The sequence below is a fragment of the Echinops telfairi genome, unplaced genomic scaffold (genome assembly GCF_000313985.2).
Source record: "Echinops telfairi isolate 266 unplaced genomic scaffold, ASM31398v2 ScPeMD7_70;HRSCAF=299, whole genome shotgun sequence".
Classification (NCBI taxonomy): domain Eukaryota; kingdom Metazoa; phylum Chordata; class Mammalia; order Afrosoricida; family Tenrecidae; genus Echinops; species Echinops telfairi.
In genome coordinates, this window is record NW_022103968.1 from 33,297,089 (window position 1) to 33,311,430 (window position 14,342).

The 14,342-nt window shown below is 51.8% G+C and overlaps 1 protein-coding gene across 33 annotated transcripts in view; it reads left to right on the forward strand.

Annotated features, from left to right (window-relative positions):
* Positions 1-14,342, forward strand: part of SORBS1 (sorbin and SH3 domain containing 1) — a 184,524-nt gene that overhangs the window by 78,912 nt on the left and 91,270 nt on the right. For 21 of the 33 annotated variants that reach the window (XM_045291448.1, XM_045291452.1, XM_045291454.1 and 18 more), the window contains exons 4-7: positions 1,820-1,915; positions 4,072-4,200; positions 11,981-12,007; positions 12,126-12,238. In XM_045291448.1, coding sequence (XP_045147383.1) covers positions 1,820-1,915; positions 4,072-4,200; positions 11,981-12,007; positions 12,126-12,238 — 365 coding nt within the window. The remainder of the gene's footprint in view (positions 1-1,819; positions 1,916-4,071; positions 4,201-11,980; positions 12,008-12,125; positions 12,239-14,342) is intronic. The other 12 variants (XM_045291449.1, XM_004701046.3, XM_045291457.1 and 9 more) reach the window with 3 other exon arrangements.

Here is a 14,342-nt window from a genome sequence, read left to right on the forward strand (position 1 = left end):
CCATTTGGTCTGGGGGTGGGTGCGGTTTGGGGGTGGCAGGGTCCTGTGTTCTGTGGCTCTTGGTTTCCCTGCCCAGTTTCCCTCCTCCATGCTTGAGGTGGAGCTTTGCCTGCTGTGTTCTTGGTCTCCCGCATTCTCGGCAAAGCTGGATGTAAGGAACGTTGGTGGACCTAGTGTGGAGTGAGCACCCCAGCTCACGGCCATTGAATGGATGCCGACTCGCAGTGACCCCTGTGTGTTTCCGAGGCTGGACTTGTACAGGAGTAGAGAGCTTCATGGTTTGGAGCTGGCTGGTGGTTTCCAACAGTGGACCCTGCACTTAGCCACCTAATGCATCGCCACTGGGCCACCGGCGCTCCTGGACTGGGTGGACACAGGGCGGGAGTGTGTGAACATCCAGTTAGAAATGTGGAGAGAGATGGGTGTGCTGATGCTTTTAAACCCCATGGGGCCACCCACCCCACCCCTGGGAATTTTTTTAGAGAAGAGACTGAAGAGGGAAGGAGGGTAACAGATAGAAGTGGTCCCACTTGGTCCTTGGTAAGACTCCCCTTTGTCTTACCAAAGGGGGAGGCAAGTGCACCCTGAGGGTCACCGGAGCAGTCAGGAGAATTGCTGTGACCGCTTAGTGTTTGGAGTATGGTTATTATTCACTCGGTTACTGGCTGGCAGAGGCCATGGATAATTCGAGGGACTGGCGGGTGGGGAGGGCACTGTCCTCTGCCGAAGTGCCGCCCTCCCCCCTTTGAAAGGCACTGACAGGCTTTCCAGCACAATGGCTGATTCTTCAGCAAGCCTTGCTTCTGAAACAGCCCTACCCGCAGGCGGTATCTGTGGCTACAAGACCTCTGGGCGTCCCCCACCGGAGTGGCAGGGGCGTCGGCACCACAGCGCATGTGTTTCAGCTCTCTGCATTGCCTGCATGAGAGACTGAGGATGAGGGGTGGGGTCGGGGGCTCGCAACCAGCTTGTTCTGGGATAGAGGGTTTGGGGATGGGCCCACCATTGAGTCTGCAGCATCTGGGGAGGCAGGGAGCCCAAGAAACCCTGCAAGGTTGGTAGCCTGGACCACCCAGGGCTGGAGGATACCAGCCAGCCTGCCTGCATTCCAGCCGGTGACCCCAATCCCCCTGCAAGCTCAGCTAGGAGTCTGAACCCAGCCTGCGTCACTTGGGTGGTGCCCAGAGTCTTGAGTTTGCGATTGGATGCTTGGCCACCTCTTGACTGGGGAAGAGTGGCTTTAAGCAAGACCATCTGCGGCCCGACAGATGGGGCTCTGACTTGCTGGGGGCAGGAGGGATATGATTGGTGGAGCAGACCCAGCATCAAAGAAATGGTGGGGAGGCATCTGTGATGGCTGAAGGGACTGGGCAACTGATGGACTTGCTCTTTTCTTCTCTCGTCTGAGCCCCATGGGCCATGGCTGGCTTCCTCGGGCCCTCCCCTCAGTGTGAACGCCAGGCTTGCCCCAAGGGGGCCCTTGGACGCCACTCTCCCCTTCCTCGGCTTGCCAGGCCATCTGTGCCTCTGTAAACCTCTTTGTGCAGGGCCCTGGCAAGCTCTTGGTGTGGCAGGAGGGCAGTGAACAACCCTGACCCCCCGAATCTGGGGCGGTGGCTTGAGGAAGAGCCCCTACGTAGTGGTCTATAACCGGAACCCGGAGAAAGCAGGTTATTTTTAATCGCTGCGTCCATGGCTCTTTGTGTTATTCTTCTCATGGGGGCGACTTCCTCCTATTGTCCCTGCCCAGTTCCTCAGCAGCCCGAGTGTTTCCCAAGTGTTCCCTCTGGATGCACCATTTACCCTTTTGTGTTTTCAGCCACCACCAGCCCTTTACGCGCACGCTCTGTTTCGGCCGTTAAAATAATCCCCGTGAGGACAGTGACAAACTCCGCAGACCTAGTCCTCCGCACAGGTACCTCTTTCCTGAGTCTCCGCAGACCACGCACGCCGTTGTCTTCCTCCCTTCTAACAATGACTTAGACGCTTCATCCTTGCATGCTCTCTCCCACTTCCTGGTGCGTTTCCTTCGTGTGTGTGAGAGAGAAAGGGGGCTGGGGAGGGGGGGTGTCCATGCACTTGTCCTGCTCTCCCTGTAGCGCTCTGACCCCCAGGACTTGGGTTTCCAGTGAAGGATTAGTGTGGGCCTGCGGAGCACCTGGGGTGGCCGGGCCACGCAGCAGCTGCCTTGGACACCAAACCTGAGACTCTCCTCTGTGAAGCCCCCCGCGGGCCCACCCCTACTCCACCTGCAGCCACTTCCTGCCCGTCCTCCAGGGAGGGGGGGTAATCCCCATGCCCTCTCCATCTCCAAGCTGCCTCCTGTGCTGAAGCCCGCTCCACCTCGCCCCCAAAGCTCCCTCTTGGGTGATCCTGACCTCTGGTTGTCCCTGTGGGTTACAGGGTAGGACTGGGACACCCACAGGGTTTTCTTGGCTGGGATCTGTACCGAAATAGATTGTCCAGAGTTCCTTCTGTGGAGCTGCTGAAGGAGAAGTGAAGGGACTACTGTCCGTCCCCCCCACCCCACCCAAAGGACGCACATAGCCCTTTCCCCAGTGGGTTAGGTAGGGATCATAGCAACCTTACAGGCCAGCATCGGTCTGTCTTGTAGGCTACCTAAGGCTGTCTGTCCCCTTTCTTGGAGCAGCGGGTGGGGTCGGCCTGCTGAGCTCTGTGAGAAGCTGAGTCTTTAGTCACTGCACCACCAGGGTGCCCAGATGAGGCAGACAAGGGTGCTTTCAGGAGTTGGACACTCCTGGCCGGGCGCCCTGGGACCTGTTGATGGGCTGCACCGTGTCCTGTGGAAATGGCCGAGAACCAGCTTCCCCGATCAGTGGGTGACATCTGTCACTTAACATCCTGATGGGATTGGACCAGTCAGATGCTCCATCATCCATTGTGTTCTTGTGCTCGGCTTTCACCGCAAGGACGCTGACAGGGCAGATCTCTTCTGTAACCTGATGGTCGTTGCAGCTGAGCTATTGGGAAGGGCGGGCTCCCGCCGGGAGAGCTGGAGAGAAGAGGCTTTGCTCCTCACTGCCCTGACCCAGGAGTGGGAGGAGGTAGACTTCTGAGCTCAGCTCCTTCCCAGAGCCCCTTGCATATTAGCTCCTCATCCTAATCCTAAATTTAGACCAGGAATCCAGGCGGTGCAGTTTGCAAAAGCAACCATGGGGTTCAGTTCAGCTGAGCTGCACCGAAAGAAGCATGTGTGTCTTCTAGAACCTTCTAGACCACCACCCGTGGCCTGCTTCTCTCCCTATTGCCGACTCTCCTGTAGGCTCAGAACCGGTCGGTTGAAATCTGTGTACGGATCAGGGTGTTACCAGGCCACTCTGAAGACTCTAGGAGCCGGGCATGGGGCAGGGGCTGGGCAGGCTCCCTGGGGCAGCGAATGCTTTCCATTGAAGGAGTTCGTGCTTCTGGTGTTATCTTTTGGAATGTGTGAGGCGGCCTCTCCCAGGATCTTTCTCTCCAGGCAGGGACTTGGTCACTCCGGTCAGTTCCAGGTTCTTGACTTGCTGACATGGGAGGCTTTGCTCCACCTGCCACTGGAGGGCTGCAAGGGGCAGCATTGTCCTCAGGACAGCCCCCTGGTCCCCTCAGTTGGCAGCATGTTCTTTTACAAGTGTGGGTGGAGCGAGGGGGTGGTTCCTGGAAACTTTGCTGAACTGCACTTAACTAATCGATGAGAAGTCTGCTTGCCTGCCTAAACGTCATTTAATACAAGGAATCAACCTGCTTTCATTGTGAAACTCCCCTGCTGACATTGAACTCATACATGTACTCAGAATTCATCGGCACCCCCACCTGCCCCCCTAACCTCATGATGCGTGCAGCAGACCTCGGCACACGGCACTGGTCCCCTGGCCACCATCCACGGGAAACTTTTCATTTCTCCCCCCGCCCACGTGTATGGAGCCTTCCTGTGTCTGCCACCTGGTTCATCTCCTCCGGGGTGGGGGGATGGGATGGAGGGGGTGTCTGTACATGTCAGTAGCTGACTGTTGCTGTCATCTTCTGTGAAACATGGGGTCCAATATCCTCTTCTGGGTCTTTTCATTTCAGACATGGATCCTACAAAAATCTGCACGGGGAAGGGAGCGGTGACGCTAAGGGCCTCGCCCTCCTACAGAGAAACCCCAAACACTAGCCCCGTGAGCCCTCAGGAAGCGCCATCTGCTGAGGGCAAACCAGGTGTGTCACGTTGTGTCGTTGTGTCGTGGGATGGGTGGGAGGTGCTTGCTTCTCAGAAAGGGAGGTCTGGATGGCTTGCAGCACTGAGAGGAGGTGGAATGGCTTCTTGCCCCCACGCCTGAGCCCACACCTGACTACTGAGCCCTTGCGGTTTGCCGCTTTCAGGGAAGGTCAGGCCCAGGAGAAGAGGTAGTTTCCTAAAATTAGCCTGTCCCAACCTTACAGGCCCAACTAGGGAACACCCAGATCCCCAGCATTGGATCCTATGGGATGATTTAAAGTCATTTGGTCTACCACCCCCTTTTCAATGTGTCAGTCTGGGTAGAATAGAGAAACAAATCCATAGACACTCGTGTATAAGAAAGAGTTTTATATGCACGAGCAATTGAATATTGAGAAAATATCCCAGCCTAGTCCAGATCAAGTCTATAAGTCCAATATTAGCTCATATGTCTGATACCAATCTATAAAGTCCTCTTCAGACTCATGACACACATGCAATGACGCCAAACGTAGGAAGATCACTGGCCAGTGGGTGGGAAGTCTTGTGGATCCAGTGGCATTATACGCATCTCAGCACTGGCAGGGGTCTCCACGTGGCTTCTCCAGTTCCCAGGGTTCTGGCTGCCTCAGGGTAGCTTCATGTGTCTTGTCAGCTGCAATGTCTTGCAGGGAGTGAGCAGAGAAAGAGAGTGTCTCCCACCTCCAGGGAGGAATTAATGAAGTTCCCAGAATCCTCAGGAGAAGGCCAGGCCCACACAGAGGCCTCATCTTGGCTATATATCCCGATTGCCAGGCTAGATTCCACCCGTACACTCTTAGTCTTAAAATTGACAAACGAATATATAACTACCACACAGTTGGGGGTGGAAAGTTACTTGGTATCCCCTTAGAAATTAAAAACTATATAGAGTTTTCAAGACTGTACATCATTTTTGTCCATGCACAAAAACTTTATTTAAAATGTTAAGGTATTAATATGCTCTCAGGTACAAAAATGGCTGCACTACACATGTAGATGTCTCCATTCACTTGGTTTTCACACAGTGTAACAAATGTACTGTGTGTTTTCTTGCTTTAGCTAAAAAGCAAACCCATTGTTTTCAGGGTTGTTAATAAGATTTATTGGTATCGAATTCACATATCCTATAATTCAGTAGTTCCTTCACATCGAGAAGTTACACAATCACCACTGCCATCCATTTTAGAACCTTTTCTCCGTTCCTGTGCTCCTCATTATTAGCTTTCCATTTCCTTCCAGCCTCCCCTGCCACCCCCAACCCCAAGAAATCATTAATCCAGTTTCTGCCTCTATAGGTTTGCTTATCCTTCATATACAGAAAAACAACAACAAACCAACACCAATAACAAAGTGCCGCATATACTGGAGTATAAGCCGACCCTAATATCCACTGAAGCACCTCATTTTACCACAAAAACCGCATTAAAAATGTGCTGAAAAACTCAGCTTATACTTGAGTATATGTGGTAAAACATAAAAAACCTCAATGGCAAATCCGAAAATATTAAAAACTAGGACAGATTTAAGATGGATCAAAAGGGAGATGCAATGATACGGTGTTAAATTTTAACCTAACTGCATCTGCAACAATCCATTTTCCAGTGCACTCCAATCACGTCCCTGGTGTATGCTTAGAGAGTATTCACCAGAGGCTTAATCCACATAAGACTGTAAATCTGTATGGGCACAGAACGCCTTATCTTCCTCCCAAGGAGCCGCTGGTGGTTATGAACTGCTGACCTTTGGTTAGCCACCCTACTTGTAACCCACTAGGTCACCTGAAACCACGCAGCCTAATAAGAGCCTTGTCCACTGCCTGACCCCGTGGCCAAAAGTGGGGATGGTGGAGGAGAGGGAGCCTGGAGCTCCACCTGGTGGTTAGAGTGTGAACACACATGTGGAGACCAGCACACAGGCTTCACATGCTGTACCTCGCCCTGGGGGGCTTGTGCTAGGAGGACTGTGGTCATACAGTGATTTGAGGGGCTGTAGGAAACTCTCTCTAGTCCCCAAATAATCTGACATCTAGCAGAGTTCTAAAAAACCTAACTTATTTTTAATCTCAAAAAAATTGAATACAAAACTGAAGAATTCGGAGGGGAGCATTAATTAGCCAAGCACATCTTACAATATATTAAGCTTAGTAGGTGTTTTTCTTACTGATTGAAATCATTGGACCCAAATCGACAACATTCATTCCACATCATATATGTGCCAGTTGCTAAGCTAGTCACTGGCCACCGTGATGAGAAATGGGGTAGAAGGTGGAAAAAGGAGAGTAATTCTGGGTGTGTGAGGTGAGGGCAAGAGCGTGCTTGTTGCGACAGGAGAGTCAGGAGTGGACTGACCTGCGTTGAGGTCATCGGTCAGCCACAGTGCTTCTGACTCCCGTGTAAAGTCTGAGGGACTTAGATGCTTTCCAAGCCTGCCCAGTTTCAAAGTATCCACGACCATGGGAAGTTTGGCACTCGATCTCACACAGACACTCACTCACTGGGGACAGATTTGGTTCTGTGTCCCGAGGCAGCGTGGGGTTGAAAGGAAAGAGCCCCCTTGGGTAGAGGGGAAAACATTCAGAGCATAAAACACACTGGAAAGCGTTCACACCAGGGAGTGTTAAACTCGGGTGTGGCTCTGAAGACGGATATTCAGGAATGGGGAGCTTGCTCTCTTACCATACATCCCCACCGACCGGCTTGCTGTCCTGCCCATAAGGCTCCTCAGTCTTCCCCTCCTTGTGTTGTCCTCCATCTCTAGACGGCAACTTGCTCGCCACCCAGTCTCCAGTCCTGCCCTAAGAGCCCCTGGGTCTTGAGTGGCCTATGAGAGCTGTTTGGGTGTTTGCAGGTACCTATGCTCTGCCTAGACTGGGACTCCGGATGGGAGTGGCTGTTGCCAAGGGCTGGGCAAGCTTCCCCTCCTCAGCCTCTTCCTCGATCCCCGTGGTCAGGTAGCATCCCGCTCCACTCTTCGTCAGAGCCAGCATTTGCCTCACTGCTCTGTCTGCTTATTCCCTGGCCTTCACCTGCTACGCCCTCTAGGGCTGTAGGTGGCTGATTATCTGCCCAGATTAGAAGCCCCAGTCTTGCAACAGAAAAAGAAACCACTGTGATCCAGTCAGTTCTGACTCACGACAACCATATAGGGCAGGGTAGAACTGCCCCGATGGGTTTCCAATATTGGAACTCTTTACAGGAGTAGAAAGCATCCTCTTTCTCCCACGGAGCAGCTGGTGGTTTTGAACTGCTGACCTCACGATTTGCAACCTGAATGTGTAACCACTACACCACCAGGACTCTCAGTACAAGCCAGTATTTATATTCTCCCAGTTTTCTTCTTTCACTCCTGGACATTCATATTTCAGGGGTGCTTCCTATACTTAGTCCTTGCTCCTTTGAGAGGAGATATATCGTCTGGGTTCCGACAGCCCTTGATGGAGTCTCAGCTCTGCTGCTTTTATGATATGAGCAAATGGCTTAGCCATAGAGAGAGCCTCATATTTTTATATCTGTCTTACAGATGATCATAATAGATTGGGGGAGGTGTTAAACGAGCATTTTCATATTTAGCACTTAGCACAAGCCAGGCACATGGCAAACCGAACCCCAACTCATTGCCTTCAACCTTCTACATGGCTTCTGAGACTATAAAGTTTCTCAGGAGCAGACAACCTCCTCTTTCCTCTAAGGCAGTGGTTCTCAACCTTCCTAATGCCACGGACCCTTTATACAGTTCCTCATGTTGTGGTGACCCCCCAACCATAAAATGATTTTTGTTGCTACTTCATCACTGTAATTTTGCTACTCTTATGACCTGTGAAAGGGTTGTTCGAACCCCAAAGGGGTCGAGACCCACTGGTTGAGAACCACTGCAAGGAGTGGCTTGGAGGTTGAAATTGCCTACCTTGTAGTTAGCAGCCCAACCCCTGGCCTACAGGGTCACCAGGTACGTAGCAGGTGCTATTCAATTCCAACCCTTAACGGGTCTGTTAAATCTTGAAATAATTTAAGGCCCACGGAGGCTTGGACCTAGGGTGGGGTTGTGGGGAATGAAGAACGGGGGCCAGCTGTAAAACATACATTTGGAAGGAAGAAATGACAGGGCTTAATGCAATGTATTTAAGGGCTAAGATGCTGTGCTAACCAGCAGGCATCTTCCTGGGTTGACTAAGAGGATCATTGCGGTATCCCTGGAGGTGAGTTCCCAGTTTTAAAAAACATTGACTTTATTGGCAAGGGGAGGACCTTGAGGAGGAAGTTACTAAGAGGCGTTTGGGGTTCAAGGTGTGGATTTGGGAACCTTCTTGTGGTTGAAGTGAGCGATGGGAAGGTGGAAACATTCTCTGAGGTGGAACCACAGACAGCCCTTTCTCACCCTTTGACTGTAGACCTTGGTTTGGGGGTAGGAACCATCTAGGAGGAATTGTAGTATTCTCAGTGCTGGCCCCGGGCCCCACGGAGAGGGAGCTCTCATTATCTTATCCCTGTGTTCTGGTCTCCGTGGCTGGCCACAGGGCTGGGGAGAACATGGGAGTGGTCCACAGTGACTCACTCCACTGTTGTTCCCTGGGCAAAAGGAAGCTCATGTTCGGGGTTGGGGGAAATCAAGCTTGCCCTTCGGTTGAGCCTGAAGACCTTGTGCTTGATCTGTCATTTTCTGTGTTCGGACCCTGATCCTGAGGTCCAGTTCAACTCTTAAATTTGGTTGATTCTGTGCCAGTTAGCTCCCATCCTTACTGCCTGGTTTTTAGCCAGAGAGTTAGTTTTAGATGGAAAGGGTCTTGGACCCTCTGGTTTGACTCTCAGATTGGTTCTCCAGAAGTGACCATGGCAAATACCTGTCTCAAGAAAACTGACCTTGAAGCAGTTTATGGTAAAGGACCCTGGAGGTGGATCCAACTGACCTCTTTTGGCTTTCCTATTGCCAAGAGGCGGGGCCAGGCAAGCCTCCACTCTCCATCCTTCCTTCCCTGTTCTGACCTCTCTGCCTCTGTGCTGGGGTCGGGACTTCATTGCAGTGGCCACACAGAACTTACAGGCCATTCAGGGGGCTTATTAGGGAGCTCAGTAGGTTACCACCGGCAGGATCAGCAGAGTAAGGTTACAGCAGCCATCCGTCTCCTCGTCCAGCAGTCGTCTGTCTCTGCTTCTCAGACTCTTAGCCACATGGTCTCTCGGCCTTCGCCTCCATAGGCCAGGAAGCCAGCACACCTGCCATGCTGTCCCACAGGTACCCCACAGTCTCAGTGCTGCGCCTCCGAGTGTTCCCGTCACAGTCTGTGATGCGTGCATCTGGTCCCAGTGGCCTCCACCACTTCAGACAGATCTTGAACTTGTTCCTCCAAGGCCCTCGGGGTTTCTCTGTGCTCATGGCTCATCCTTATAGCTAAGGGAGTGGTGATGAAAACAGACCGATCCCTGTTAGTATGATACACACCCTGTTTGCATCGTCCTCCCCAGTCTTTTGGTGGGCGTTAGAGACATGGATAGAAGAGCCATATTAAGAAATGTCACTCGACCATACAGTTACGACACCCCTCTCCGTGCTATCTATCGAGTCTGTTCTGACCCTTAGTGACCCTCTAGGACAGGGTAGAACTGCCTCTGGATTTCCCAGACTGTCACTCTTTATAGGTAGGGGCCCTGGTGGCGTAGTCCTTACAAAGTGGGCTGCTGACCTGCAGGTCAGTGGTTCTACACCACCAGCTGCTGCGCTGGAGAAAAGAGGAGGCTGTCTGCTCTCGTAAAGAGTTAGCCTGAGAAACCCACAGGGCAATTCTGCCCTGTCCCGTAAAGTCGCTGAGTCGGATTCCACTCAGTGGCGTTGAGTTTTGGTTTGGTTTTTGACTTTACGTGAGAAAGCGCTCATCTTTCTCCCGTAGAGTGGCTTGTGGTTTCGCCCCGGGCTAGCAGTTAGCAACCCACTTTGTAACTCACTAGGCCCCCGGGGTCCTGTAGTCCAGCTCATCAGATTTTTTTTAATGAGATATGCAGGAAAACAAATGCAAATAAGATTAGGTCCACTTTTTAACATAGCTCATCTAACTCTTGGATACTTGTTTGAACACACACTTTAGAGTAATCAACCATTTGAGATCAGAAGAGTAGCGTTCATTCCAGGGCAAAACCGTTCACGAGGATCAGGAAAGAAGGGATGGAAACGGACAGGAAGTAGGGACCGGGGATGTTACATTGTGGGCATTGCAACTAATGAGGTGAAACAAAATGTTTATGAATTGCTAAATAGAAAACTGATGTTGTGTTCTAAACCTTCAAAGAAAATTATCCTATGATCCCAGGAGAAACTGATCATCCAAAAAAATCTCCCAAATAAACAAAAACCCAACAACCGAAAACCATTAGGCCTGAATGAAAGTAGCGAAGGAGGGTGAGAGCCTCAGGAGACCCTGGCCACAGGCCAGAAAAGGTTGTCTGTAAAGAACAGATGGGGAAAGGTAAGGCCAAACCAATGATCCTTTTTGCTGAAAGACTTGGTATCTTTAGGGCGGTAAAACCTGAGATTCATGTTTCCAAGGCTTCCTCCTGAAAAGCTGTGTGGTAACATGTATTGGAGGAAGCATTTTGGCACGCTTTTCAATCAAGGGTTAATAATTGATGATGATGTATATAAAACTCTATCCCACTGCACTGAGGCATAAATTGGCCCTCGGCTGCTGTCAACCTTCGAGGTCCAGAAGCCTCGGTCGGTACCTGTTGGATGATTGAGCACCAGAAATACCACCTTTCTTAATAAGGAGGAACAGGAACCCAGGGGGCAGAGTGGTTACACATTGGGCTGTTACCTGCGAGGTCAGCGGATCAAAACCATCAGCTGCTCCTCAGGAGGAAAACAGGGCTTTCTGCTCCCATAAAGAGTTAACAGTCTTAGAAGCCCACAGGGGCAGTCCCTCTTGTCCCATAGGGCCACTGAGTCGGCATCAGCTTGTTGGCAGCGAGTTTGGGTTTGGGTTTTCCATTAGAAGGGAGGCGCTTTGGTGGCACTATGGAGTCAGCAGCGGGGGTGAAGCCAGGTTTCGGCTCCCCCACCCCCGTCCCGACCTCATAAGCCCTATGCTCCACAGCCACCAGGTGCCATGAAGGGGTCACAGTAGGAGAGGTTTAGGGCCCCTGCCTACATTGGGCAGTTGTTGGGGGGGGCAGACTGGTTGGCAGCAGAAGGGAACCCTGGGTACCTTAGAATGTGTTGAAAACGCAGGACAACTGATAAGATTTTGAAGTGTTTTCATGGCCCCAACAAGGAACGAAGCCAAGCAGATGGAGGGGGCAGAATCCGTTATCACAGTAGATGCCTCTGGGCTTAAATCATGCCCTACCGAAGGCCAGCTCCAGCACCGCTGGACAAAATGCTTCTCCACGCTCGCTGTGCCAGGCCTGCTGACGCGGAGAGGTCATCCTGGACCCGCGGGAGGCTGAGAAGGGGAATGGGAGCGAGCTAGGGAGCACTGGCCACGGAGTGGCCCGCTGCCTGCTTGTCTGTAAGACAAGAATGCCAAGGAACAATCGTTTCTTCAGTCCTGTGAATGTGAGCCTTGTGTTTCCAAAGGTCAGCGCCTGTGAGCACACCATGGTTTCGAGTGGGTCCTATGGAAATGAGGCCATCGTGACTGGGGGCGTTTGTGTCAGGCAGCGGGGCACTGGGCTGCCAGCCCTCTGTGCGGCGGCACATGCTTGTGTTCTTGTGAATGTAACCATCTGTGTTCCCTCTTCTTGCTTCCACCACTTTCTGCACCACGCGTAGGTCTGGAGCCAGAGACTTCCTCAGCAGGTAGGGTGTCTCTTGCATGGTTTCTGCCTTGGCCCTCTGCCAACCAGCAGAGCACTGCGGAATCAGAGGGGAGCCAGCGGGTGTTCCTGGGATTGAAAGCCCTTTCTTTTTAACATAGATGAGTGGAGACTTTCTTCCAACGCGGATGCCAATGGAAACGCCCAACCCTCTTCGCTTGCTGCCAAGGGCTACCGAAGCGTGCATCCCAACCTTCCTCCCGACAAGCCCCAGGTAGGCCTCTGCCCAAGCGGACGTGGACACCAGTGAGTGTTAACCGTTCAGGCTTTTAGTTAGTTAGTTTTAAGTCTGGACGTGCGACCTCCTGCTCCCCGAAATAGTTCTGAGTTAAGCTTCTGGCCCACGCTGGAAACCTTGAACTGGGAAAGGTTGAGGTCCAGGGGAGCAGAGCAATTGATGGGTTTACAGAACATTTTCACAGAAGGTGCCCAGACAGCAAGGACTTAAATGTTGAAAGCTAAAAACTTGGGAAAGTCTTTGAGGAAAGGTTTGAGAGGAAATTGGGGTGCTGGGGGCGTCTCCCGCTTCTGGCGTTCCTCTTCGGTCAGGAGGCCCGGAAACAAGTGCAGGTGCACAAGACTGGGTACCAGCATCGGCTTAGCAAATGGCACCTGTGCCTCCCTATACTGCCGCTTAAGAACAATGGGTGCTTCTCAGGGTCCGTCACTGTCCAAGAATTCTCCCTTCAAAAGAACCTGCTAAATCGCCATATTCAGGTATCCTTCTGCATCTTCCACACCACTTCAGGCACCCAACAGTCAAGAGCAGGGGTCCTTAAACTTTTTTAACAGGGGTCAGCTCACTGTCCCTCAGACCCGTTGGAGGGCCAGACTATAGTTTTAAAAAAAACTATGAACAAATTCCTATGCACACTGCACATATCTTATTTTGAAGTAAAAAAACAAACAGGGCAAAAACACCTGGCGGGCCGGATAAATGTCCTCGGTGGGCCGCATATGGCCCGCAGGCTATAGTTTGAGGACCCCTGGTCAGGGGCTTTGAGGCATCCATTACCTCTTGTGTTTGTTCTTTCTTAGTTCAGAAAGGACTTCCTGCGTCTGGTTAGCCGTTGCCAGGGCTGCGAGTGTGTGCCCAGTGCAGGCAGACACCGCTCGTCTGCGGCTGGTGTCAGGCCCAGCATCTCCACGCAAAGACAGAGAGAGGATCCCACCGCTGACACTCCTGGAGGAGTGTTCTGTAGGCATCCCGCACCCCTGCCTCCATGTCCCCAGGCTTCGGAGAATGGTGCTTTCTGAAACTAAACAGGGAACCTACCGCTTTCTTCAGGCAGCTCCCTTTTCCGCTGGCCCACTTTCGGAAAAGATCAAGGAATCCATTGATAGCCAGTTGGGCGGGGGTGTAAAGGTGGCTCCTACAATGATTTAAATAAAACTGAAAGTCACTCCTTCCCGGTAAAGTCACCGTACCAATCGCCCTCCTCCGTTAAGGCTCAAAGAAGCCCCAGCACAGGAAGACCTTTGGCTCTTAAGTGCACAGTCAACCCTCAGGGTCAGAGCCCTGGGAAGGCTTGAGGCCTGATGTCACATAGCCAGGCCACCCTATATGGCGACAGCCAAATTGAGTTAAATGCTCCCACAGAAATTGATTTCTATCTTTGGACAAGAAAGAATCACTTAGGGAAACTTGAGCGCTATGTAAAAGTAATTCCAGGCCCAAATCAAAATGGTCTTTTACTTACCTCCTTAGCAGCCATCATCCACTTGACCAGCGGTCCCTCTGGGCTGGGCTGCCCCAGGTGTTGTGTTCTCCTCTGTAACCCTGCCCCAACCTCCAGCCATACTTGAACGAAAGCAGCGGAGTTCATCTGAAAGTGCCTCCCCTCGCTGGCTGCTGGCACAGGAGCCGCCCATGGTGTGAGGCTGGGCTGGTGCACGTGGCCACCCTTCCCTGGCACCCTCACAGCCACCTGGTCGAACAGGCGGGCCTCAGGTTAGCCCAATTAGCTCCTCTCCGTTGACTTCTGTGGAGTTTTGAAAAATGAGTTTGTTCAAGGATAAGGTGATTTACTGCCTCTGGGTTGATATTCTAACCCAGACTCAAAAAAGGTTTTATTTCTGACCTATTCACGCTCTCTACCAACCTTCCTATTGCTGCCTATAACACACACACACACACACACACACACAAACACAAGAGAAGACAACAAAGTAGAAAACAAAAACAAAACCTCACTCTCCCCATTTCTTGGTCACAAGCCCTTTACTGCCCGTTGACCATGCACCGATATGCCCCACCTACGAGTTGTGGAGGAAGGTTCTGATGTCTTCCCCTCCCTCAATCTCGTTAAATACAATTA